Here is a 26,255-nt window from a genome sequence, read left to right as displayed (position 1 = left end):
GGATCGTCTTAAATCTGTACATGTTTTCATAGCAGTTTCTGTGACAGGAATTGTCCTCAAACTCAGACAAATAAGTCGTGTGAATGGCCTCTTTTACACTGGCATGGAGTATACAGGACGAGATGAAAGCAGTAATTCAGGGAAGGAAAAACAAAGTAGTGGATGAATAATTGAGCCTGGTGCTGAGGAAAGAGGATAGAAAATATAAATTAAAGAGGTGATAAAGCAGGAGAGCTGATGGGGAGGGAGAAGTGGCAGACGAAACACAATATGAGGGAGATAAATATGGCCAGAGAGGCAGGAAGGGCAGCGGACACAAGAAATACAGCAGGGCATGAGTTTTGGAGGAGAAAACAAGAGGTGTATCGCAGTGGACATGTCACTAAGACAGGTCTGCAGTGAACAGTTTGAGTTGACCACGATGATCATACTGGTCTATAAACGTTGATATTTTGTGTTTCCGACATCCATTTAAACCTTAAATCTTATTTTCCCAAATTGTTATTCTGGGTTTTTAATTTGGGAATATAATTTGCAGTCAGGAAATTGCAGTATTTTCAGTATCACAATAATAATAGAACATGACATGAGATTTGCAGAAACACTGTGATATGAATTCCCACCCCAGAGATTCAGTATTTGGACATTATGTAGCAAATGGGATGTGTGTCACAAGGAGATGTTTTCAGTTTTTTTCGAGGGACCACACTGATGTGATTGCCCTTTTTCAATTTCGATTCCTCCCTCTACTCAAACCACACCCACCCTCCCTCTCTTTTGTCATCCTTCAACAGCTCTTCGTCCTATTCAGTGTTAAACTCTGCGAGTGGTGTTTGCTTTCCTTCTTATCTCCACTCAGTCAACACATCAAGCTCCATCCAGCCATTGATGTCGTAAGCCCCTTACAATCCAGTCAATGCACACATGCTAACTCAGCCTTTGATTCAACCGCCCCCTCTGACCCCCTGTTGAGCTTGATGTTCCACAACTACAGGATCTGTCTCACATACGTAAACAACCTGTTGAAAGCCATGTTGCTGTGTTTCTCTGAAATGCTAGATGGGGCCGTCACTTTTTCCAAAAATCTCATTTGAACGATCAAACAGCTCTGAGAGTATTAGGTTAAGGAAAGAAAAAAGATGTTTTCCATTTAATGTTTAGTTAAAATTGTTCCCCTAATTCTTTCCTAATTCCCACAAAAAAGTATTTCACAGAGATGCTGATACCAATACTGGTAAAAAAAAAAAAAGATACAGATACATCCCAAACCTCTAAATACGCCATGAATGCTTCACTAAGCACAGTCTGTAAAGAGAGAGAGACCTGTGCCACAAATGTCACATGGCCAGATTGCGGGATAAGGGATTCACATGTCTGCCAGGCTGCAGTGATCATGTGACACACTTATTTTTAGATAAAAGAAGAAAAGAGCCAAACAAAAAGTGTTATTGTGTAAAGAAGACAGACTTTATCGGAGTGATTTGTAATCAATATATTCTTAACACTGTAGTATCACACATGAAAACATGGTATCAAACCATCTCTAGTATATCATTTTCCTGAATACATATTAGCGATGCACAATATTGTCATCACAGTATCATAAGATGATAGTCCTTTATTTGTCCCGCAGTGGGGAAATTTACAATGTATTGGTAGATATTAGATATTACCTCCTTGACTTAATTATTGCCTTTATTTATTTTTCTTAATTAAGAGCATGTATGTCTATATCTGCTGTGACATGAGTATAAAAAATATTGTGTTAATTTCACCACAGAAGAGACTAAATGAGCTCTTTAGTTTGGCACAGGGTAAAATGTATATACAGTTTATTGGCACATCCCTGCTCTATGTGTGCTGTTGTCTTTATCTGCAATTTTACACTTTGACACTTGGAAGCTTCTCACTGAAACCGTGTTCCTCTACGTCCCTTTTCTGCAGGACTAGAGTTATACGAGGTCAAATGTTTAGCACAAGAGGTTCAACTCTTTTTACTCAGGGAGGTATGGACATGACTAATTTATGAGATTCAAGCAGATATGTGTGTGTGTATAATAAACTGAATTCTCTCAGCCAGACGTAACCGAGAGAGGAGGCTCTCTTCTGTGTGACATCTCTGCTACACCCCGCTCCTCCTCCTCTCCTCCGCTATAGACTCTCCCTGTTTTTGAATGTTTAAAAAAAAAAAAAGAAAAGAAAAAAGAAAGGCGCTACAAGGCCAACCCTTTTATGTCTTTAGATTTAACAGCCAATGAAAAGCCATGGTGAAAGCTTTACAGGACTTGCAGGTTTTGGGGGTGACCGTCGCAAAACCTGTTAGCTGGCCGCATTAAGGCAGGTGATGGTGGTCTGTAAAAACAGATTGAAGAGGAAAGGTGGAAAGTTTACCGCAAAAAGGAGATGTCATGGCACTGCGCTATGGTCAGGGTGGAGGTGTGACAACAGAGGAAGAGAGAGCGAGAAAGCGGATTTGAGTTACAGCAGTGGATGCTATTGTAAATAAGGAGATGGCAAGAGAGGGGATGGCAGGCTTGGTTTATAAGGTCATTTAAAGGAGTAATGTGGCGCGCTGTCTGGAATTGGCTTTCATTAAAAGAGCCGTCGAGAGAGACAGAGAGAAGCAGTGAGCGGGGGGGGGGGCTGGGGGGGTGCAGGCCGTTTTCCCCGGCAGTGTTCCCTCTCACACATATATATATATATATATATATATATATATATATATATACACACATTTTTTTGGATCTACATGCAGTTATACAATAAAGTCCCGGCTCCGGTAAAGCATTTTATAGCTCCACAGGGAAAAACAACCATCATATCCCTCCTAACCCATCAACATCTCTGTGGCACTCCCACTCTAGAGCCTATGGTGTCTACTAGTACAGGGACATTTGTGAACAATAGTCTATATCTATCATTACACAGGGTAATGATAAGGTTTTGCTAGCTCACCACGAACCCTTAGTGTTGGTATGATTTATGTGGACCATTGTCCTTAATCACCATCACAGTGATTTATGGAGAAGAGAGGGGGATTTTCGATAATATGAGGAACAGGCCATTCTTACTTCTCTCCATTTTCTTCTCTCTTTTTTTGTTAAATCATAAACTACATGCTGCAGAGATTTTTTTCCCCTCCATCCATTATATACTCATTCATTCTTGCCCCTTTTCCCTTCTCCGTCATTCTTTTATTTCTAAGACACACCAGTTCCTTGTTCCATCCTTCTTTCAGCTTGAAACTACTCACATTCTTTCTGACAATGACACATAGCAGCCGTCTGCCACCATATCCCATCTACTCAGCACAATGTCCCAGCCAATTCTCCCTGTGTGTGTCTTCCATTATGCCTCTATTTTACTCTATTTATCCATCCATCCATCTAGCACTACTTCCAGTAGATGACCACCGTCCTCTCTCCCTCCCCTGATCCTTACTGTTGCTCGTTTGCATCATTTCATCTCTGTCTCCCTGACGTTGTTTTTGGCAGGAAGCCATATGGATAGTTACTGAGGTTCTTTATTGGCTTTTATTGTAGGGGCATGTTTTAGTCTGTTGGAAAACGAATGAGGTTCCCGGGAATGGATGCAGCCATAGAAGATGGTTTTAGGACAGAAACATGTACAGGGAACAGAGAATGACGTAATGGATATGTACGTAAATGTACAGTGTAGTTGGGAGAAGATGTAGGATTTGAAAAAAAAACAAAAAACAAGTGATCAGTGCTTTTGTCTGTCTACTCTCTGCTCGAGCAATATTGTTCCGTCAAAGAGTCCCAAAGCCAGACTGACGCAAGACATTTCAGAGCATAAATGAGTTCTGTCATGTCTGTCTTGTATTTATGTTACACTTAAAGCTCATTGAGGATTCTCAGCCTCAGTATGAAATGTGTGTGTTGAGGTCCTTTGTCTGCCTGGTTTCCATCGTCGTATCTTAACCAGCTTTATCTCTTACCTCGGGCCCCTGCTCTCTCTCTTTCTGCCATGTGCTTTTCTTCTGTCTTATCCCTGCATACATCTTTCTGTCCCCCCCCCCCCTCAACGCGAGCTCATAAAAAAGTCAGACCCCACTGGGACCAGCACCACTTAAGTCCCCACCTGCCACTGGACGGAGTTCTCATGGTTAAATGTGCATCTGTGGTATAATGGTGTTGGGGTAGTGTCGTTAAATGCTGTTACTTATCAGCCACACATACACACACACACACATACACACACACACACACACCTCATGAAACAGGGGGATCAAGTGACTCATCAAGTTGGGGCCCTTTGGTGAAGAAAGACTGTGGTGTTGACACGTCCAGCACATGTGTGCTCACAGACCCGCAAACACATGCGGTTACTTTGTGGCACACTATGGAGCATCGTGTGCATATGCTCGCAATCCGTCTGTCACACACTTGCGCACACTTGTGAACGTCTTGAAATAAACACACACTTTCAGCCATGTTGTGATCCACGTGTCAACACCTGAAAGTAAACTTGAGTAAAGGACTTTAAGTCTGGTTTGTAAAGCAACATCTGTCCCCAGTCACCAAGCACACATACTCATACACTTATGTCTTTCTTCAGCTGGTCGTTAAGTCTTTTCAAACTGTAGTGTGTCATTTTTAAATATCAGCTCCATGTGACTCGCTCTCAGTTTCTCAGAATAGTGGTCTTTAGATCTTGTGTCGCCCGGCGACATTCCTGCCCTGCACGCAGGAAGTGATTTGTTTCATGTCAAGACAGACGGAGGCAACAGATTGGAGTATGACTGAAAACTGAACTAGTGTCCATGTAGAGCGTCAAAAGTAGGGCTGCAACATAATCGATTCATCTGTCAATTATTTTCTTGTCAGAAAATGTTGATCTTTGTTTTTCAAACCGGGAAATGATGAAGTTCTCAAATGTCTCTTTTTGTCCACAAAGCTAAATTATTTTTGTTTTAATGATTTCTTTGTTATAAGGAACAAAGACAACAGAAAAAATTCACTTTTAAGAAGAAAAAACACCCAAAAGTAGTTGACGATGAATTTAGTAATTGATTAATCGAGTGAATTCTGTTGCTCAAAAAACCTTGTCATTTGTTTGGTGGGGTAAATGCTTTTTGCCCCGCCCACTCCTGTGCTGTTGATGTACTGTATACACACAAATGCTCCCTCAGTTGGGTTTAATAGTGTTTGACAAAGTTCTTATTTTCAGATGAAGGACGCAGCATACAAATAATGTCACATTATTTCTGTTCAGGGAGACCAAGCAGAGACAAATATAATATTTTTTCAAAAAGTTACAGACTGCAGTGGGGGCAACAAGTCCCTGAAAAGCCACACACACACACACCAGGGTTTGTCCTTCTGCTCATCTACCTCCCATTGGTGTTCGAGGTCACCTGTCAATCACTGCACAGCCACCTGTCAGGTTTCCCAGCATGCATTGCGAGGTCTCTCCTGTACATGCTTCAATGGAGATTGTCACAGTCTACTGGACCAGAATCACTCACCAGAACGAACACACACACACGCACACACACGCACACACACAGAGACTATTTGCTGAGCACAATTTTGAGACTGAATCAGTCCGATAAGCTGCTTTCTGTTGAATATACATCTCATTATTTCTTCTTCTCTCTCTGTCTCTAGGTGGTGAGAGTTCCAGTGGAGAGCTGTGAGCAGTACACCACTTGTGGGGAGTGTTTGGGCTCCAGAGATCCTCACTGTGGATGGTGTGTCCTCCACAATGTGTAAGTACCCACCCGAACACACACACACACGCACACACACAATGATGGTAAAAGCAGTGTTTTGGGCTATGCAAAGCACTCTGCAGAATAGCTAAAGTTCAGATGATTCACTCCTGGTTTGAAAGGAAAATCCACCCTAAAAATGTAACGTACCGGGAGTATTTTCAGGTCATTTTGTTATTTAAAACAAAATAAAATAAAAAAAACACATAAGGCCTTGAATGTATTATTTTTTTTACTGATCACACCCTCAGTAGTTAGTCGTTGGATAAATTCAAACTTGAACTACACTGATACGCACAGCTGTTAAGAGAAGCATACTTAGCACACGGCAGATAATTTACGACCAAAGATTCAGCTGCTACTTTGAATTTGTGTATTTTAAGTTCTTACAACTTCAGTAAAATGCCTCAAATAGATATTTATGAATCACAAAAGTGTGATTCATATCCAATGTCTACAGCGATAAGGCGATGAGGCTTCCTGCGAGCACGGTGATGCATTTATCCTGTGTAAGTGTGTCATATAGTTAAACCTCTTAATAGCACATAAATAACAACACAGTTTGGCTGCCTGCTGGCGCCGTGACACGCCCATTTGTCTTGGTGGTGCTTAGCTTATTATTGTGATGGTTTTTTTTTGGTCTTATGTTTTTTTAAGATTACTCTTTGTGTGTGTGTGTGTGTGTGTGTGTGGGAGGTGTAAAAATTTAACAGATCTAAATAAGCAATGAACTGATCAATGTTCCTTCCTTTTAATGTTATGAAATGCGCAAATTAAGCTGCTGTCGTGCAATGCGACAACCAACACACTTGGAAGGGAAGGTCCAGTGTGTAAGATGTATGTTAAATTATTGTCATTTGGAAAAAAAAAATTGAAGATAAAATATTAAAAACTATTCAGGGATATTCAGCAGCTACATGCAGCTTCACTTTTGCACACTGTACCTTTTATATTTAACCTGAATCTTCTGGTTGTATAACCTCCTGAAGTTTAAATAATATGATTGAAACACATAAGATGTTATAAAATGGTAAACGTGATGTTTGATGTTGATATTATTGGCATGTGTGTGTCAGACAGGATTTACTTTGTCTACTTACACCAAAGAATCTTATAATTTTCCATCAAATCTAACTGAATGATTCCATAATATAAGTGTCTTCCCTCAGCCATGTATGTAAATATGTTATTCCTCTAAAGCAGACATGCATGACACCCCAAGTGTGCACTCATACAAGAGAGTGTTACACTGCTGTGTTATTGAAAGGTGACAGGATGTTAAACCACTTGTGGAACACCTCCAGCATCTGGCAAAATCCCAATCTCGCTCTGCATTAATTAAACATATAAAACATAACACCAACCTGTCTTGGCCCGAGGCGCAACATTCAAAGACACATACACATACAGTGTGTTCCATTAAACACGTAATCATGATGGACCTGAACCGTTTGGGCACATTTTGACCTCGTGTCATGTGTGCAGCTCGCTCATTTCCTACTTGATAATGTCACCAAATCTGGTTGAGGCCCTTGCAGATGAAATGGACAAGTGGTAATAACAGGCAAATTATTTATAAGCCTCATTCCAGCCCTCTGGTGCTTTTAGCCACATCTTATTAAGAGCCGTGGTGGGTTCAATCAGCAGTGGAATTAAAGGGGGAGTCTGCACACACACACACACACACACACACACCTAGGTGTTTCTAGGCAAATTAGCACACTTCATTCACATAAATTCCCCCAGTCACACATCAGAGAAGCAGTATGAGAAGCAGAATGAGGTTTATAATGAGAAAATGTGTACATTCCTTGGGATCTCTTGCGTGTGTGTGTGTGTGTGTGTGTGTGTTGGTGTCTATCAAGGGAGTGTTTGGCGACAGCCTTTTTTTTTTTTTGCTGAACGTGAGTGAAGGCTAACTAAACAAGGGGATGGAGAGCTGCTGTGCGAGGAGGCAGTTAGCATTTTTTTTTTTTGTCCCAGCCTCCCTCTTATTGTTTAGGCCTCGCAGAACGCCGCATCAGCACTTTCCTCTTAACCACTGGGGCCAGTTGTTGTTAGTGCAGGGGGTGAAGTGATAGCTAATGCATTATAAATGGCTAATAGTAAAAAGGCTTCGATACGGGGGCTGTGTGCTGATTTTCTTCTTTTTTTTTTAGCGTGATCAGTTGGCTCGTAACTGTGTGAGGAAACGCTGACCTTGCTGATATATGGCTGGTAGAAATAGTATCATTTTTATTGTTCAGGGAATTTTTAATGATCGTCTTTATATCTCCAGAAACGTCATGAGTTGTGTGGAGCTTTAAAGTGAAAAGATAAGGGGGGGGGGGGGGGGTGTAGGTTCATATAGCATAGTGGTTCTTGCACAAATGTCAGGGCCAATAAGGTAATGATGTAAAGGCCTACAGTAATGGCTGGGGGAAGCTATTAGCCTGTTTGTCTTGTATTATTGCTCCCATTTGTGTGACGGTGATGGCTGTGCATGTTTGTCATCTTAATATGATCTCAATGTTAACGAAACAGTTGCTCACATCCTATATCTCTCGTCCCTCTGTCCTCCTCCTCTTCCCCTGTCCCTTTCCCTCCGTCCTCCTTTCCTTTTTGTGTGCTAGTTGTTCACGTAAGGACCGGTGTGAACGTGCAGGAGAACCCCAGAGGTTTGCCTCTGACCAGAGTCAGTGTGTGGAGCTCAGTGTGCAGCCTGGAAACATCTCTGTCACCATGTCGGAAGTCCAGGTACACGTTATTTTCCACTCCATGTTTTATTCATATTCACATCAATTTACAGGTCTCGGGAAGAAAGCATATTTTACACACAGTTTCAATACTGCATTTAAATCTAGCACAATTCATATGGTTGGAAATTAGTACAAATAAAGTAAGATGATGACGAAAAATAAACCTAAAGAAAAGGTAGCCTCCTGGAAATATAATTTACATACATTGTTCTCCCAAAGATTCCATTTCGTCCTCTGCAGTATACAAAACAGGAACAACTCCAAAACAGCAAAAAGGTCACAATGTGGCAAAACCATGAATTTTAAGTGTTATTGCAGCAATTAAGATGCAAAAAAGTATTTCTACTGTGTTTTTTTTTACCTTTTCAATGTCTCTATCAGCAAATTGATGCACCATTAAGGAGGTCATTACAGGAAATGGGTAACATCAGCCCACAGATGACACTGGCGATCTGTCAGTGATTTACATTGTTTAGTGTCAGAGTCATTATCTCAGTCTGCCGTAATGTTTGCAGAGGGCATTTACCTTTTATTTATAAAAGTTACAGAATATTATACTGAGGGAGGAACTTTTAATCATTTGCACGAGCTCTATATCGAGTAAATAGTTTTTCAGTTGCCGGCACAGTTCAGTTCATCTCACCATGGTACCGTTTGAAAAGGTCAAGTCTGAGTGTGGAGGCAGAATGAGCTCAGCTACATATACAGAAATAGTGTATGACATCATACCAGAGAAGAAATGGAGAAGATTAATGTGACACCGTAACATTATTTCTTAATAAAGAGACACAAATGGCCTGAAATTGTCTCTCGCTAAAAATGCCACGGCTTTTACATGTGGCCCTTCAAATGATTTCATGTGGCCCGCCGCTTAAATGTTTGTTTTTGATATTTAGAAGATTCATTTTGCAAAAACAAACACCTTTAGTTTGCACTTAGATAAAATATTGTCACAAATGTTGTTATTGATATGAATTAAAGCTAATATCACTCACCACACACACACCACTTTTTTCACTTGACTTGAAGCTCATTTGAGTTTGAGACCCCTGGACGACAGTGTGTCTAACTCCACCCTTTAGGTGCTGGATCAAATCCCCTTTTACACCAAGTGGCACAGCTCACTAAAATTTGGTACATTTGTGATCCACTTAAAGTTGTAAATGGTACCAAAATAGCCATTCTCTATATCATCCCAGTTGTTGGCTCCCTTTTGATCTGGCACCTAAAGGGTGGAGCCAGATACGCTGTATTCTGTTGATTAGTCAGTTTTACTTGCGGGTAACAAAGAGACTGGAATGAAAAAAACATGAAACACAAGTATACCATGTATTAGCACAGGGGAGAGGACATATGTGTTTCCTTTTTGTGAATAATGTCAGTGCTATGTGGCCATCTTTATTATGTTTATAGGTAGGTTTCACTGTGGTTGTGCTGCTGTAATGTCACACAATGTATGTAGCCTACTGGCTATTGCTATCTTGAGAGTACACCACATGGTATCAGGGTTTACTTTTCCAAACCGTTCTGTGGTGAACTGAACTGTGGGAACGCAGCTTCACGTGCCCCAACAGAAGGGTGCAAAAAATTGGGTCAGTGCAAAGTGGTCATTTTGTTGTCCTTCACAACTTTTGACAATTTAAACGCGCCAGAACAAACTGTGCATTTAGTGGAAAAAAAGGCTTGTGTGTGTGTGTGTGAACACAGTCTGTCAGCAGCTAACACACACACACATCCCCACACACATTAACCTTGATGTAATAGCTGTTGCAGTGACTGACGCACACACACACACACACACACACACACTTTTATTCCTCCAACTGTCACACACCACCTCCCCCTCCACCCCAAAACACCCATTAACCCTCATGTCATATCTTATAACAATCCATGTACACCATGTCCTTCCATTGATCTTGCTCGTGACTGTCTCACACTCTCTTTCTCTCCCTAGCTGGTCCTCCAGGCACGTAACGTGCCCGATCTGTCAGCGGGGGTCAACTGCTCCTTCGAGGACTACGTGGAGACGGAGGGACGGATCCAGGGTGGACACATCTTCTGCCTCTCTCCCTCCGTACGGGACGTCATTCCGATCACAAGGAACAAAGGTGGGACAAGGGGTGAAGGATGATGAAGTCATTGCGGTTGTGAGGTCATGTGGGTGGTGGTGGTGGTGAGGGACAGTGGAGAAGACTGGGTGTGGAATATGTGGAGAATTTCGTAATGACGATAATATTTTTACTCTCCTTATTCTACTTGACTTGACTTAATCATATCAAATTATCATTTTTTTTTGTATGGCACCAAATCATAGCATACATTATCTCAAGGCTGAGACGTCAACAGTGTGCAGTTTATCTGTAGAATTAGAGTTGATTTTTAGCCAGGGGTTGAAAGATGTCATGCAGCTGTACATGTCATCACTGGTCTCAAAGGAGGGAGTCAAAGATCCAGAGACGGCTACATTGATATAACATAAGTGCACGGCAACTCAACATTAACTGCTGTGACGTGATGTTGTCCTCTCTGGCCCCAGGAATACGCATTTATAACTTTGCTTTCCTACCACACTCGTCCCTTTCACTCATTATATTTCTCCATTTTTATTATATTTCCCCCCTCTTTGCCTCTTCATCTCTTCTCAGAATTAAATTCATCAACATGTCTCCTTCAGAGTTGCTACATTAGAACTGGAGGGAGTATAGAGCCGTGTTTTGACCAGAACAGAATTTTAATGTTACCAGATGATGCTTAGTGCATCTATATTCAGCATACAGTGTCACAACCAATAAAACCTAGAACGTTTCCCTTTCAACGCTGTAAACACTGCTTCTCATTTATCTACTGAAAATAGACATGTATTTGAATTCCCATTATCATGCATTATGCACCGTTGTCAGTTTCATTTAATTGTTGTTTTTTTTAACCCCATCTAAAAGACACTGTTTATGCTTCTGACTTATTTTCAAAGCAGAAACCTCCATGTGGTTTATCGTTATGAGTTAAAAATAGCTCTTTTTTTGTTTTGTTTTTTTTGACTGTTGCATGTCTAATTCTATCACGCCACAAATATGATAAAAACGTGTTTGGTATTGAAATCCAGCTCGGTGGAAATGTGTCAGATATTGTGCTCTAACTTTCCTCAGCAGTACTTCAACTGAGGCCAATGTGTGCCTCATTACAAGCTCTCATCAGCTCTGGCACCCAAACACTGATTGGTGCTGCTATTTTTATTGCTACCCCACTGTGGGTGCGACATGAGTGGTGTGTTGCTAAGCTACACTCTTTCTTTGTGTGTTTGTGTTATCTGGTGTCACACAGGGGACTTAAACTTGTGATTATGTGTCGATGAATAAATTGTTTAATACACACTCTGTCTGTCAGTCAGTGCAGCTTTCACATCAGCAATGGAATTCAACGGAGCCACAATGCAGGGTTTAATTTTGACCACGGTTGAATCTATTTTCCAAAGTTTACTTAATGCATTCAAATTAGCAAATGCAAACAATCTGGACAGTTTACAAACCTTTAAATGAATCTTCAAACTGTCTAACAGACATTTTAAAGTTTGTTTTCTCTAGCTTTTTATTCAATAAAATGTCTGACAACAAACTCATCATAAGTAGATTTCTTCCCATAACTGATGTGAAACAAGAGAATGTGTTCACCTCCCTTTTGTGTGATTTATTTTTGTTGACCTTGATGAACAAATGCCTTGACTCTCTGTTATTAAATAGTCTTTTCAGTTCAGTAATGTGTTATTTTGTTGTTCCTTAAACATACAAGACTCTAAGTATGTTTTCTTGTATGGTTTTGTTGTAGGTGACAAGCGCGTGGTGAAGCTCTACTTGAAATCCAAGGAAACGGGCAAGAAGTTTGCCAGCGTCGACTTTGTCTTCTACAACTGCAGCGTCCACCAGTCGTGAGTTACAATGATTAGGTTTTTCCTCCCTGTCTCTCTGTCCAGTTGTCCCATTTCAGTCTTTTGCTTATTGATCTTCTACGGTCTCTCCTTGAGCTGTCTCTTATTACCGTCCACAACAGATTCAGTCACACACACACACACACACACATGTTTTTGCAGCTATTCTTCTTCGGACACTGCATTGATATCCATTCACTTAAACAAGGTATTATCCCGAACTTAAACCAAAACCCAACCCAACCTTAACCTAACCCCAATTCAAATCTTAGCCCTAAACTTAACCAGGTCCTTAGCAATGAGGTTCTGAGTCATTGAAACCAGATTTTGGTCTCCATGAGGGCCCCAAGAAAAGGTTCTTAAGAGGAAACACATACAAGTACACACACCCACACACACTCAGTCCCTCATACACACAAATATACCCGCCCTGACAACCTCCACAGGAGGCTTGAGTTACCGCTGAAGTGAAAAATCGAACCTGCTGTATGTGAAAAACGATTGGGATATGAGATGGTAATTCTACTCTTATTATCATAACCCACAACACACACTAATGATACTTTAATGATTAATTACTCCAGCGTTGGTCTTCAATAATGCCTCCCAATCCCATATTATAACTTTATTTATTCCTCTGCCCCACTTGATTAAATAAATAGTTCCATCTTATTTGTACACTTCTATATTCAGTCTGGTATTAATCTGTGCCGTGATCTTAATACTGTAATTTAAGTTAAATTTGTCACCTTCACTTTCTCTGTGCCCTGGTGTATAAACACTAGTGGTACATACTTTATTGAAGGAATTATGTCAGCCTCTAGCTATTATGATGACATATACCCACCTAGCATAGTTAGCTGGTGGCATATGAACATACAGAGCATACATTTGATCTCCTTGTCAGTCCAAAAATCTGCAGTTTTTATTTTCTTTATTTTCTTTATCGCCGTCTGTGTACCGGCTTCATCTATTATTCCCAGGTCAAACCCTGAGTTCAGATATGCATCGATGTGCAGTAGTAAGTAGTAAGTAGCATTATCTGGTGTGTTGGTCTGGCTTTGAAAACTTTGATTTACTACAGTCAAGCACATGAACCAGCATTTTAAAAGTCCAGTTGTAGTCAAACTAACACAATAATTCAGTTTTGTAAACATAAGTAAGTAAGTAAACTTAATTTCTATAGCACTTTTCACGGATAAAATCACAAAGTTCTTAAACAATAAAAATGCAGTAAGACAAGGGCAATTAAAATAAAACAACGATTAAAATACATCACCCTAAAAAAACCAAAAACATAAAAACATACTATTTGAAATAATAAAAACCGAGCCACCAGAAAACTGTCTTGTCTTTAGCTGAGTCAATCGAATCAGTCAGACGCAGAGCACTCCACAAAACAAGATCGAGTTTAAGGCACCGACAGAAGATTCGACCTGAAGACCTGAGTGATCGACCCGAAGAGTATGGGGTTAAAAGATCACAGATGCATTGTGGGTCTTGTCCATGAAATGCTCTAAAAGTCAAAATTAAAATTTTAAATTCAATATGAAATTTGACTGGTACTAACTGTCTAATCCAACCTCTGCTGAAAATATCCACTACCCATCCAGTCACTAAATCAGGAGCCTGCTGCATACGGTTTGGCTAAAATTATCATCCATCGACTACACACTGCCCCAAATAACACCCACCCTCTTGTCCATCCGTGCCTGATCCAAGAGGCTTGAACGTCTGCTTGGGTATTAGCCGCAGGGCAGCAGATGGTTACTAGTCCCCTGGAGTACCTCAGAGTTCTATCATGGCTTCCCTCTGGATGTTAGATGAGCTTCCTATGAGGATTGGCCAGAAACACACACACACACACACACACACACACACACACACACACAGAGAGACATGCACAGCCACACCTCTCCCTGCTCTGTCACTTACATCTCATTGAAGCCTTGAATGCCTTGGACACTTAATCCGTTACTGTGACCTTTAACCCACAGCCCCCTTCGTCTCCCTGCCCTCGTACTCAAATCCCCTGCCACGACAACGATGATTAGCTCGGCTGGTTAAGGGTGTGGTGGGTTACAATGTCAACTCACGGTTAATTTATCTCCCATAAGGACCCCATGGTGTTTGCTCTATTACGCCCTGTACCTTCAACTGCCCTGGGTATATCTTGTGTAAAATGTAAATCCAGTGAGCACAAAGTAACAAACAAACATATTAAATAAAAGGTGTAAATTGTATTCCTCAATTATATTTTAAAATAAGACATCACATGTATAGGAATGACCTTAAGGCTATTAAAAAAAAAAAAATGTATGAGAAGCGACGCAGACGAGACATTTGCCCATTGGAAGATATTCCTGCAATGAACGCTGATTAAATCCACTCCCGAGCTGATCTAATGCAGCCTCCGAGTGATGTAATGGACACGTCTAATGAAGTTACAGATATGGCACTTTGCATCTTCAGCAGCGACTGATGGCAAAGAGAGATGCTGCGATAAGAAACCCATTTGGAGCTGGAGCTACGGCCCTCTTACTGACTGTGCCCTCTGGGTGTCAGTGTGTGGCGTCTGATGAGATCAGACTGGTAATGTTGTTGGCATAATGACATTAGGCTCCCGCCACCGCATGCAAGGCCGTGTTTCCAGAATGCTTCGTCATTCTTTACAGTTTCTATCTGATTAGGGTTAGAATCAAAATATTACAGGCTTTACATGGTTAAGACTGCGGGCATGCTCCACACAGACACAGCATTCACTAACTGTGAATTAAAAATTCCATCGCGTTTCAGCTTCATACTGCACTCAGCTATGTTTTACAGGTAATTGAACCGTCTGGAAGGAAAGAAATCTGCCAAAAATCATGGGTTCTAAAGAGTTGAATCTCACACAGCAACGCCCAACCCCCAGTCCCCAAAAACACACATACCCCTCCCACTCATTTACTCAACTGATTACGTCGTAGCCCGTAGCTTCTTAAAAATGCCATACATTTGCATATTGCTATTAATCTAATTAGAATTCCCAGTCTCAGTTTTTGCTGAGATTTGAATAGGAAATCATCTCCTTCTGCTCCTTAATTAAATATTTTCTCATTCCATAGCTCCCTGTTTATTTAAGGTAGTGGAATATTGTTTGTTATAGTAGGATTTTAAATACGCCTGGCTTTCTATATCACATTGTCTTGCTCTGGATAACATGGCTTGGTTGAGACTGGGTCTTCTGAGATCGAGGTTATGGGAGGAACATAACTGAATGATATAGAACGAAGAAAGTCAAGTTGAGAATGAAAAATTGCTTTCATCCAAGGCCAAAAAGGGAAGGAGTGCAGTTGAGAACATTTGGAAGAAAAGTGTTTTCCAAATGTTGCCGTCACTGTGTGAGGCACATCCACGTTTTCTTCATTTTCGACAAACTACACACTCAAAATATGTTGATAAAGTCATGTGCAGGATTTAATCTTGTATTCAATATTTTTTTAAAAGGGTTCCAGTAATTACAGAGTAGACCACTAGAGGATCATTAAATGATTCACCTCCACTCCTTTTGAAGTGACTGGTAATAACTCGTATTAAAACTCAGGAGTGCAGGAGTGTCAATTTCACCTCACTAGGAGAGCAGATTGTATTTAGTTCTCAAAACTGACAGAAATCACTGCCTTTTGTGTCGGGCCCTAAAATACCCCACTATGGCTTCAAAGGTAGCGTAGCTTGATTAGCATGTGAATATGAATGGATTAAATTAGCATTATGAATGTGGCCATACGGGGAGCGTGTCTGTGGCTGCTCAAAGCCTCTGAGTGGAGCAATAGGGGGATACCGGGGGTCTAATGCAAGCAGCCCACCCTTGGACAAGAGTAGAAGAATTATTATTAAAGGTCCCTAAATGGCCCTGGGTAAGCTTTTCCTTAAAAGGGTTTGTGCCCAGGCTAAAAGAGTGGTTTTGGAATTCTAAGGCAGTTCACGAGACAGGACTTTGGCTACTTCAAGGAACCAAGGATTAAGCAGTAGGGGGTTGTCAGACTGGGCCGAATGCTGGCCTTGGGTGGCAAACATAATGGCACCCTCTTTTATTTCAGCGGGTGTGATCTTAAAAGTCCCAGAAAGTTGGCAGCAGTTACCTGCTGATATTTTGCTCGTTATTTCAAAGTCGTTGATGGACTAACAAGGCTGATATGACATGAATAAAAGATAAAAGTCAGTTAGAAATTGTTAATATCAGGTCTTAGCGACAGATGTGTTGACGGGTGTTTGGGTTTGATCTGCCAACTTTACATTGTACTGTTCGCAGCTTGGGCCTGGTCACCCACTGTGTTAAGTGGTTGCTGTACTGTATTTTGATGAGCACAAATGCATTGGTGGCCCCCCACACAATAAAAGACACTGACATACAAAGTAGCGATTATTGTAGTGCTAACAAAAACCCAACAAACAGCACAAAGAGCCCGCTGCTTACATGCCATTGATGCCCTTTATTCTCTTTCTTACCGTACACTTACACAAAACACCAGCTACAACCCCCCCCCCCCCCCCTCCTATCTGTGTGTCGGAGCACACGATGCTAACCTATCATAGCGTAGCCTAATCGCTTTGCCTCCATTTGTTGGCAACATTGACAAATCTCCCACTTGCTCTTGCGTGGTATTAGGAGGCCTGTTATTTCCTTAGCCACACATCCCTCATTCTAAATGGACAGCTTCTCTCAGCACAGTGCTAAATTGGTCAATTAAAGCGACAGTGGGATTGAATTTAGCTCCAGCTTCTGATCTCACTCAAAAGGAGGGGTCTGGGCTGGAAACGATCGCTTAAAGTGTGCACCCACCAAATGAGCGACCTTAATTGATCCAAATGAATCCACGTCAGGGTTTGATGGATTTGTATATGAGCTCCATGTCTGAACTCAAGAGTTAAAGCCCTCAGTTTTTAATGTGGGTGAGAGGGAACGGTGGCTGGCAATTTACACAGGGTTAAAACACACTTGAGAGCTTGTCGGGAGTGTGTGCATAGCCGTTGGAGAGAAATGTGCAAATTCAAATCTGGCGGAATATAAATCAGCCTACACAGTGATGCATCTCTATCTGCTCTTTTATTGTTATGGAGCTAGACTTGCTTACCTTGACGGTATTAAATGTAGTTTATTATATTTCCGGCAAACCACATTCCCTCACAAATCATTATGGCTAAATGAAAAAATTTGAACCTCAACTAAATCTTCCCGACAAAAGGGTTTATTAAGCTTTGTAATAAAATGAAACAATTTTATTTGTAAACTCGTAATGGCTAAATTCGATACTTCTATGCACATATATCCGCGTCTCCGGAGGGAAGAGAGAACAGCAATAACATGAACCTGCGATGACAAACTGTGTGCGTGGACCTGTCTGACTGTCCTGCGACACACACGCACACACACACCACACAAACACACACTCCTCAACTTCCAACCTAATGTTTCCTTCGTCTCCCATGAGACGCCCATGCGGAGCCTGCAGGCTACACCCCGCCTCCTTCCCTTTTTTCCCCTTCTCGCTCTCCCACGATACCTGGCGTCTCCACCTCTCTTGGGGAGATCCACCTGCTTTTGATCTTTCTCTTTTCAGTCCATCCATCTGCACTTCTCCTCAGCTAAAGCAGGTGAATTTAAAATGGCGAAGCGCTTGTAAGCCCATGGATGAAAGAGAGCTTTAGACAAAGAACAGGGGGGAGAGCTTTTTAAAATGAGACGGCCGCAAATGAAAGGGATGGATAGAGGGAGACGGGCAGAGATGGACAGACAGGCGGACAGAAAGGCTCAAGGCTGAATGCATACAGAGGTATAGGAAGAGGGAAAAGGGCAGAGATTGTGAGGGAGATGATTTTACATATACATGTAGAACAAGCAAGAGGTGGACGGTGAAGTGAGTGAGGGAGAGAAAGACGGATTGTGGACAAGATGGAAGATTCCAGACAGGGTGGGGTAAAAAGTCCAACTTGAACTCCTGCAGAATAAAGACAAAAAAAGTAAAAGAAAAAAGAAAGGTAGCATTTTAAAAACATAAAGACTGCAGTGGATTATGTGTTTACACTTTAGATCACATAAAGTCCTTACCGTGCCATTTTTTCTACCTCACTATATCACCCATGTAGTTTTGCTCTAAATAAATAGTTACAGAACCACCGTAATATTTTTATTTTATTTTAGTGCACTTACCTGAGATGACATTTCTGAAAAATGAAATGCAAACTGTGAAAAAGGAGTATGAGATATTACTGTTGCACTTTAATTTTAAACTTAAGAAACCTAGTTCATTTTGTCCCTCTTTCTGCCTCAAACACCCGTTTTATCAAACGAAGCATATTTAGTGAAACACGTATTTCTCATCTTGTTCTTTCAGTTGCCTTTCCTGTGTAAATGGCTCCTTCCCATGCCACTGGTGCAAGTACCGCCACATGTGCACCCAGAATGCCAACGACTGCTCTTTCCAGGAGGGACGCGTCAACATCTCTGAGGTAAGATTGATGACGGAAGATTTGTGCATAATGTTGTAGTTTTGACAAAATGTGTTGGACATTTTCATAGCACTAATGCAACGTTATGCTTTATGTAAATAGAAATAAAAAATGAAGCGTAAGCAATTTGATCTTTCTCATGATCATGCTTAAAGTAATATTTGAGTAAATTGGTGATAAATGACCACATACACATACATACATAGATTTTCACATCCATACATGGCTGTGATTCCACGGTGAAAGCTTGCTTATTCTCTTCCACTATTAAACTCATATTATAGGAACATTGGCATCAATAGTGTTCAGCTGCACACACTTTTACCCCCACACCTTCAGTGCTTTGGTGTGTGTCTGCCTGCCTGTATGTGTAATTGCGGCTCTTGGCAGAATGACAACAGCTTGTGTACTGCGCAGCAATAATTCTGTCGTGGCCCATAAGGCTGTAAGCAGGCTGGGATGAATGTCTATGGAAATACTGCCTTGTTCTTACATAGCAAAATGCTGCATTAGCATAAAAGCTAATATCAATCGTGGCGAGTGGCGGCTATAGCGAGAGCGGCATGCGTGGCATAACAAGTGTTTGACAACTGCTGGAGTGAATATGCAAGGATTTTAATGATGGACACATCACTTTTCTGTGGTTTTTCTCTCACTCGCTCCCTCTCTCTCCCTCTCTCTCCCTCTCTCTCAAATGTCCTAAACAATCCTGCATATATTAGGCGTCCAAAAACATATCCCCTTAATGGACTTACATATGTAAATCCACTGCACTCTCCTGTGACTGACAGTTCTATCTGATGGACACCTCACATGCACACATCCTTACAATTTCACCTTATCTCTGAAGGTTTGTGTTCCGACTCGCCCTTTGTTCTCTATGTAGATTACCTTCCTCCCCCTTGTTGGTCTTCTTAAATCACAGGCCTTTATTAATTGGTCAACCTCCATCCAATTACGCTCTTCCTTATCTCTTCTCTCAACTGGAGCCGTGCACAATCCCAAGCCCTGCCACAGTAAACCACAGCCTCCTCCAGTGCCATCCAAAGCAACACACAGGCCCAGCTTTCACGCCTCACAGAGCTAACGTTAGCGGATTACTGCGCCCATCTGCAAGACATGGGGAGAGCACTGGCTAGCACACTGTGAGCTGAGACAGGCCAGAGGGGCAACGGATGGATTAGCAGGAAAGGCCTGCAGCGATGATAAGAACATTTAGAAAAGCAAGGTGTGCAAGGGAACATGAATTGCATGGTAACATTGGTCGACAGCAGGGATGAGCGATACGCGGCATTGATAACGGTCTGATAGTGGTCAAAATCACTCAGCAAACCTCAGATTTCAATCAAAAAATGTTGATTTTTTGATGGGAGCAGAATAATTGTGCTATGTTTTTGAATTAGCTGTTATTGCTGGGAGGTAGCACACATAAAACACCATATCATACTGATCTGTAGATACTCAAGGTTGTGTTATTGTGGTATGACACAGATTGTGATATTGTGCCGTCCTCAGCGAATAGCAGGAGATGAGGACACTTGGGAATGTGATGTGGTGCAGCATGTTTAAGGTCTGCATCACTGCACATTCACTCATTACAGTGGATGAATATCATGTCAATGATATAGGAATATTTTTGTCCCAGGCGTTTTAGGCACCTCACTACATTTACCGAGGCTGCGTGTGAAAATGCTTTCTGCTGCGCTGGGTTGTAAGGTCGAGGCTCAGTTCAAAGCAGAATGGGCGAGAACAAAAAGGGACAGAGATAAATAGCTGGAGAGGGAAATGAAGAAGAATGAGAGCGGCAGCAAAGAGAAAGAGGAGACAGACGGACAGAGCGACTGAGAGTGGCATGTGAGCAGCAGAGAGCCCTTTGGTCTCCTGTCACCTCGTCTGCCCAAGAAACCACCAACCACATGCTCTGCCAAAGAATCTATCATCCTGCACTGACACACACACACACACACACACACACACACACATTCACCATAGATCACTCCTATACTGTGTCTTTCATGCACAGAAGTGTAAACATTTTGACAGTGACATGCATGTGCACACACACACACACACACACACACACACACACACACACACACGGTCATTCATCATCCTTCTTCTAGCTGCCATATCCATTAGTTGCGCTCTCAAGCCCCCAACTAGTACAGCTCTTCCTGTAGGCGAGACTTATCCCTGTCTTCTCCAGGGCCCATCTCTCCCTCTCTCACACTCTCTCCAGCTCATTCCTTACCACTTTGATGCTCATTCACTCCATTGTTTTTCTTTCTTTTCCTTCACCCTCCTCCTCCTGTGTATGAGTGAATAAAAGCAAACAGAGTACAGACACATGACTGTTTTACAGTTTCATCTCTTTCTCTCCGAGTGTGAGTAAGAATAGGTTGGAAATGCCATCCGGGATGATTATATGCATTCTTTTTTCTCCATGTTGTACAGTAACTCTGATATAAACAGCAGAGTTTACCATAAAAACCAAACTTGACATTTCACTTTTGCTTCTCTCTCCTGCACATAAACTCAGAGAGGATTGTATTTTCAGACAGAACGACTAATAGACTTCAGACACCATATATTTTTCTATTTCTCAAATTTAAAATGAATCACTCGACTACAAACACCAGTGTTTTTGTTCCAAAAATAAAGAACATAATAGGTGACCATCAACCATATCTCTGAATTTAAGTTCTCGTCTGACAGTATCAGAATCTTTTGTTGCCATGGCAACCCAGAGAACCAGAGGATAATTTTTCCTTTATTTTATGTTCTTTGTCTAAAAGAACAACAAAAACAGCCACTACCTCATCCTTCTGCAATTTGTTGGATTAAATTTCTTTGTATGGATTTTTTGTCCCTTTTTTTGTTCGTCAAGCAAAAATGAAAATATAACACAAAATGATTTGAACAAGCCAAATAATGTAAAATGTCATTTGTTTCTGTGAACACACTGTATCAGGGAGAGAAGAAAGAAGAATATACAGAGGGAGCAGGGAGGAAATAAATATAATGAGTGACATTTCTAAATCAAATATGCATGAATCAACAATGCCTCCAATGGCACAACAGACAAATTCTTAAATTAAGGAGCAACCGTGCGGAAAATTGCAGGAGACGAGCAAGCGTTAGAAGGAGAAAAAAGCAACAGAGAGGAAGGAGGTTAGAATAAAAGAAGGAAAGTAGGTCTCCTTGCTTTATTATATTTTTATTCACATAGTAAAACCTTCCCCTTGTTTCTTTTGTGTGCTTTTCTTCTTTATGAAACTTGATTGCCATTTGTTCCTCCAGGTTTCTCCCTTCTTTCTTCTCCGCCTCTCCTTCCACAGCCCTGGAGAGAAATCACTATTCTGAGCCAAAGCCTTGATGAGTGCGGGGAAAGGGTTTGGGGTGGCTGGGCTCAGCTCTGTTAAGACCGGTTTGTTTTGCTGCAACGCGAGGCTCAGTCTCACTTGAGCAATCAGGGCGGCGGTTAACTTGATCGAGATTTGTGGTTACAGTACTGCCCACAACCCTTGACTCTCCTTTCCCATTTCCCCTTCTATTTCTCTCTTTAAAAGCCTTATTTCTAAGCAGTCGTGATATTGTTTGCTTTCCAGATTGAGGAAAATATTCAACTCATCACTGATGATGATCTCATAGAATGTATTAATATCTTTGTGTCTGCGCCAAATAGAGTTCATGTCCAAACTCAACATTTTGTCAGGAACTACCCATTATTTTCATCATGCTCTCACACACGTCATTCACACATCCACCAAAGTCTTGTCAGTAACTTCTCCATCATCGCCCTCCTCCACATTTATTTTTGCCATGTCCTCCACGTCTGTGTGACATGGAATGTGTGACCCCAGTGATGAATTTTGTCACTCTTTTGTAAATTCAACACCTTCCACTCCTTGTCCACTTTCTGTCTCTTTCGTTGCAAGGATACACGATGGGCGAAATGGTGTCACCCTTGTCCCTTCATTGTCCTCCACCCACTTCCTCTTCCTCCTCTTTGTCTGTTTGTGTTGGCCTTTTTCTTAGATGATACATCATTGGGAAATGAAAACCTGTATTAAGATACTGGACATACAGTAGTCAGACGTGGGCCGCTCTAAAAGCTGTGTGAGTTCTATGAGCCCCTGCAAAATACCCACACAAATTGCCCACATGTCAATATAATTTCCCCCTATAAGCAGATTATTGGTCAAAACAGGCGTTAGTTTTGCAACCAGACGACTACGTCCATCTTGTGTTCAAAAGGTGTGAACAGTCGTACACCCAGTACTCAAGACGGATGTTAAATCCAGGACTGAACAGGGCACTAGGCTGCACTCTGTATAAAGCATACCGATTCACGTGAATATGTTCTCTCAAGCGCCATCTCACTCAAACATTCTTTAACAGTCTCTGAAACACACACGAGCAGTTTCTCTGTCTTTCCCTCACAAACACACACACACACATTTTGCTCACAAAGGCTGACAGGGTTATTTGTGACGGAGGTGTGAAGGCCCCAGACCGTGACATTCTGGCACGCGGTGTTTACCCTGGCTAGTACTCAGACACTAAACAGAACACACACACACACACACACATTTCAGAGAAGGACATACCACAGACTGTAGGCCAAGGCCGTTCTAGGGGCCATACTGTGTGCATTGGCATACGTGTGGGTTTGTCTATACCATTTTAGCATGTGTTTGTGTGACTGTCGCTGGTTCTCATCAGGACAAAGCACGACCAGCAGCACAGGGCTGCAGGGGGCATGTGGGTTAGGGTAAGGCAGTAGTCGGCGAGTGCTTTGAACAATGTCAACCCTTTTTTCCACTCATCCACACCATTTTAGGAATATCTGATTTCACCCCTGAGAGTCCTCCGTTCTCTCCACACATGGTGTCTTCATCCAGGTCTCTGCCGTGTCAGTTTCCTTTTTCTGCCCACTGTTGCCCCTTTAATTTGAAATTCAAAGTTATTTTGAGCATGGGATGAAAAGTTCACGTTCAAGCTGTAATTACCCGTTTCAAAATGCATCCTGCAGTCTCATAGACCATTTGAAGTTCCCCTTTTTATTTTATTTAACCTTTATTTAATCTGATAGAAAACACCAATTGAAATGGAAATCTCTTTTCCAAGGGTGACCTGGCCAAGAGGTCAGCAGGAGACAGGTTGCAATAATTTAACTGCGTGTAAAGTTGGCTTGCCCTGAGGATCCAGCAGACGGTTTCCTCCCGAGTGACAGCAGCGACAGCACCGTGGAGATGTATGCCTGCATTGCTGCTGCTTTGGTGGAGAGACATGGGGTTCACCAACTAACCACAACTCTGTCTTAGCTGGCTCAGTATCTGTGTTTGTCAGGAAATCACATACTTGTATTTCTGGCAAATTATATTACAAATTAAGTCGGGCCATTTGCCTTGATGTAATATTGTTATAATTTAGTTAAAAGCTGTCGGAGTTTCCTCCTGTTGTCCGTGATTTACCGTCCACCAAGTGTTTATTCCGTGTCACTTTAATGAGTGCTTTGTTATGAATAATATTAATACATAAAAGCTTTCCTTTTAATGTGCACTGAAAACCTTTTCTTGGTTGCTATTCTTTCTATCTGTCAGTTAATTTCCTCTTTCCACCTAAGCACAACATGTAGCTCCTAGCTGGATCCATTTTTGCCTTTAATTAAAAGAAGATGTGCCTAAGCCATATTTAATAAAATATAAACAATGCTTGGATGGAAGGAAACAAAGTAAATGAGAAATGTGGGATATTGTACCCCCATGCTGTTCATTAAGACTATGCAGCCCTTCTATTGGTGCGTGCATCTCACCGGAGACAAACTAAAGACATTTAAAGGTGGTGTAATTGAGACCAGATGCAAACTGAGGTAGACAGGAACAGAAAAAGTAAAGAAAAACACAAAAACAAGGGCAGGAAAGCAAGTGCAGAAACTCTGGGCAGTAACAAGCGGCAGATTATATTCAGATTGACGCAATTTATTTTCCAAATGTAGGCTCCATGGTGGGAGTTAAGGGAGAGAAAGAGAGTAAAAACAAGAGGGAACATGGAGAGGAAGTGGAGGCGACAGGGTGAAGTAACCACATGCCTCCTTTGCCAGATGGATCTTAGTCAGACCGTGACCAGCCAGCATTTAACCCTTGGACTGGTTTGGTAGCAGTGCTTTTCAGACCGCCTCTGACTGCCCTCCAGCCCTTCATGTTTCCGTTCTTGTTGGTCTTTCTTTAACTTTCATAGGAAACTTCTCAGACACTTGTCCAATACTAGTCAATAATCACATTACCTTGGGGAAATCAGTGTGCGCGTGTATCAGATGTTTTAGAAAACTGTCTTTTACATCCTCTCTTATTTGTTATTGAGGAACAATGTGGTGAATTGAGGAGGAGGAAACATTTTGGAGGAATCTTTTCAGCCGCTTGGTCACTATTTGTGTAAAGACAAGGGAATTTTGAAAATTCCCCCTGGATGCTGTTGTTGTGAAACACACACGCATGGTCTATCATATGTGTATGCAGATGTTTTATCTTTCCATCTCATTGTGGCTATTTTTGTCCTCGTCATCCCGCATCTTATCTTTCCCCTCGTTCCTCTCCTCCGGCTTTTCCTTATGTTTTCTCATAAGCTCTCCCTGAAATCCCCTCACACTCCGCAGCGTCCTCATGTCCATTCATCAACCCCTCACCGACAGAAGGCAGGGAGGGTGGGTTGATCAGCGCTAGGGTGACACTGTGGAGCGAGCAGCCGGTTACACCCTAAGAAGTGTATGCTTAGTCGACAACTACACAAGGACAAGAAGAGTTAGTCACGGAGTAGGGTGGAGTTTTTCAGACGCAGCTTGCTTTTACTGTTAAGACTTTATTTCACTAGATGCGATTTTGTGTGTGTGTGTGTGTGATTTTTCACATGTGAAGTGTGTGAGCTGTCATAACACCGTCGTTATTTATTTTTCTGGACTGAGGTTGATGTTTTCAACCTCAGTTGAAGTCAAGATGCCCTATCTGAAAACATGAAAAGATTTATTTGAATGCTAATTCACAAAAAAGTTTGTAACATCAGTTCAAAAAATCATATGCTAAAAAAAGAAGATTTCTGGTCTCAAAAGAGAAATAATATTGCCACGCAAAATATTGCAATATTTCACCCCGAGCAAATGTGCTCAGCTGGGACTGTCCTCAAATCTGGTCTGACAGACGTCCTTACATGCAAGTCCGTCCAAAAGCATTAAAATGACCAGATTTGAGCTCATGAACCAAGCAAAGCTCTCTTCACTCGTCTTCCTTTTGCTCAGTTCTTTCTTTTCTCTCTCTTTGTATCCGCTATAATGACTGAGCAGCTCGTCGTCATCACCAGACGCCGACTC

General features: G+C 41.6%; 1 protein-coding gene across 4 annotated transcripts in view; it reads left to right on the top strand.

Moving 5' to 3' along the window:
* Window positions 1-26,255, top strand: part of LOC131460305 (plexin-A1-like) — a 202,969-nt gene that overhangs the window by 98,592 nt on the left and 78,122 nt on the right. For all 4 annotated transcript variants that reach the window (XM_058630649.1, XM_058630653.1, XM_058630650.1 and 1 more), the window contains exons 5-9: window positions 5,631-5,731; window positions 8,347-8,470; window positions 10,430-10,583; window positions 12,298-12,397; window positions 18,775-18,889. In XM_058630649.1, coding sequence (XP_058486632.1) covers window positions 5,631-5,731; window positions 8,347-8,470; window positions 10,430-10,583; window positions 12,298-12,397; window positions 18,775-18,889 — 594 coding nt within the window. The remainder of the gene's footprint in view (window positions 1-5,630; window positions 5,732-8,346; window positions 8,471-10,429; window positions 10,584-12,297; window positions 12,398-18,774; window positions 18,890-26,255) is intronic.

Source organism: Solea solea, chromosome 6 (genome assembly GCF_958295425.1).
Source record: "Solea solea chromosome 6, fSolSol10.1, whole genome shotgun sequence".
NCBI classification, from domain to species: Eukaryota; Metazoa; Chordata; class Actinopteri; order Pleuronectiformes; family Soleidae; genus Solea; species Solea solea.
The sequence above is the reverse complement of the archived record's forward strand: the minus strand, read 5'-3'. Positions and strand labels throughout refer to the sequence as shown.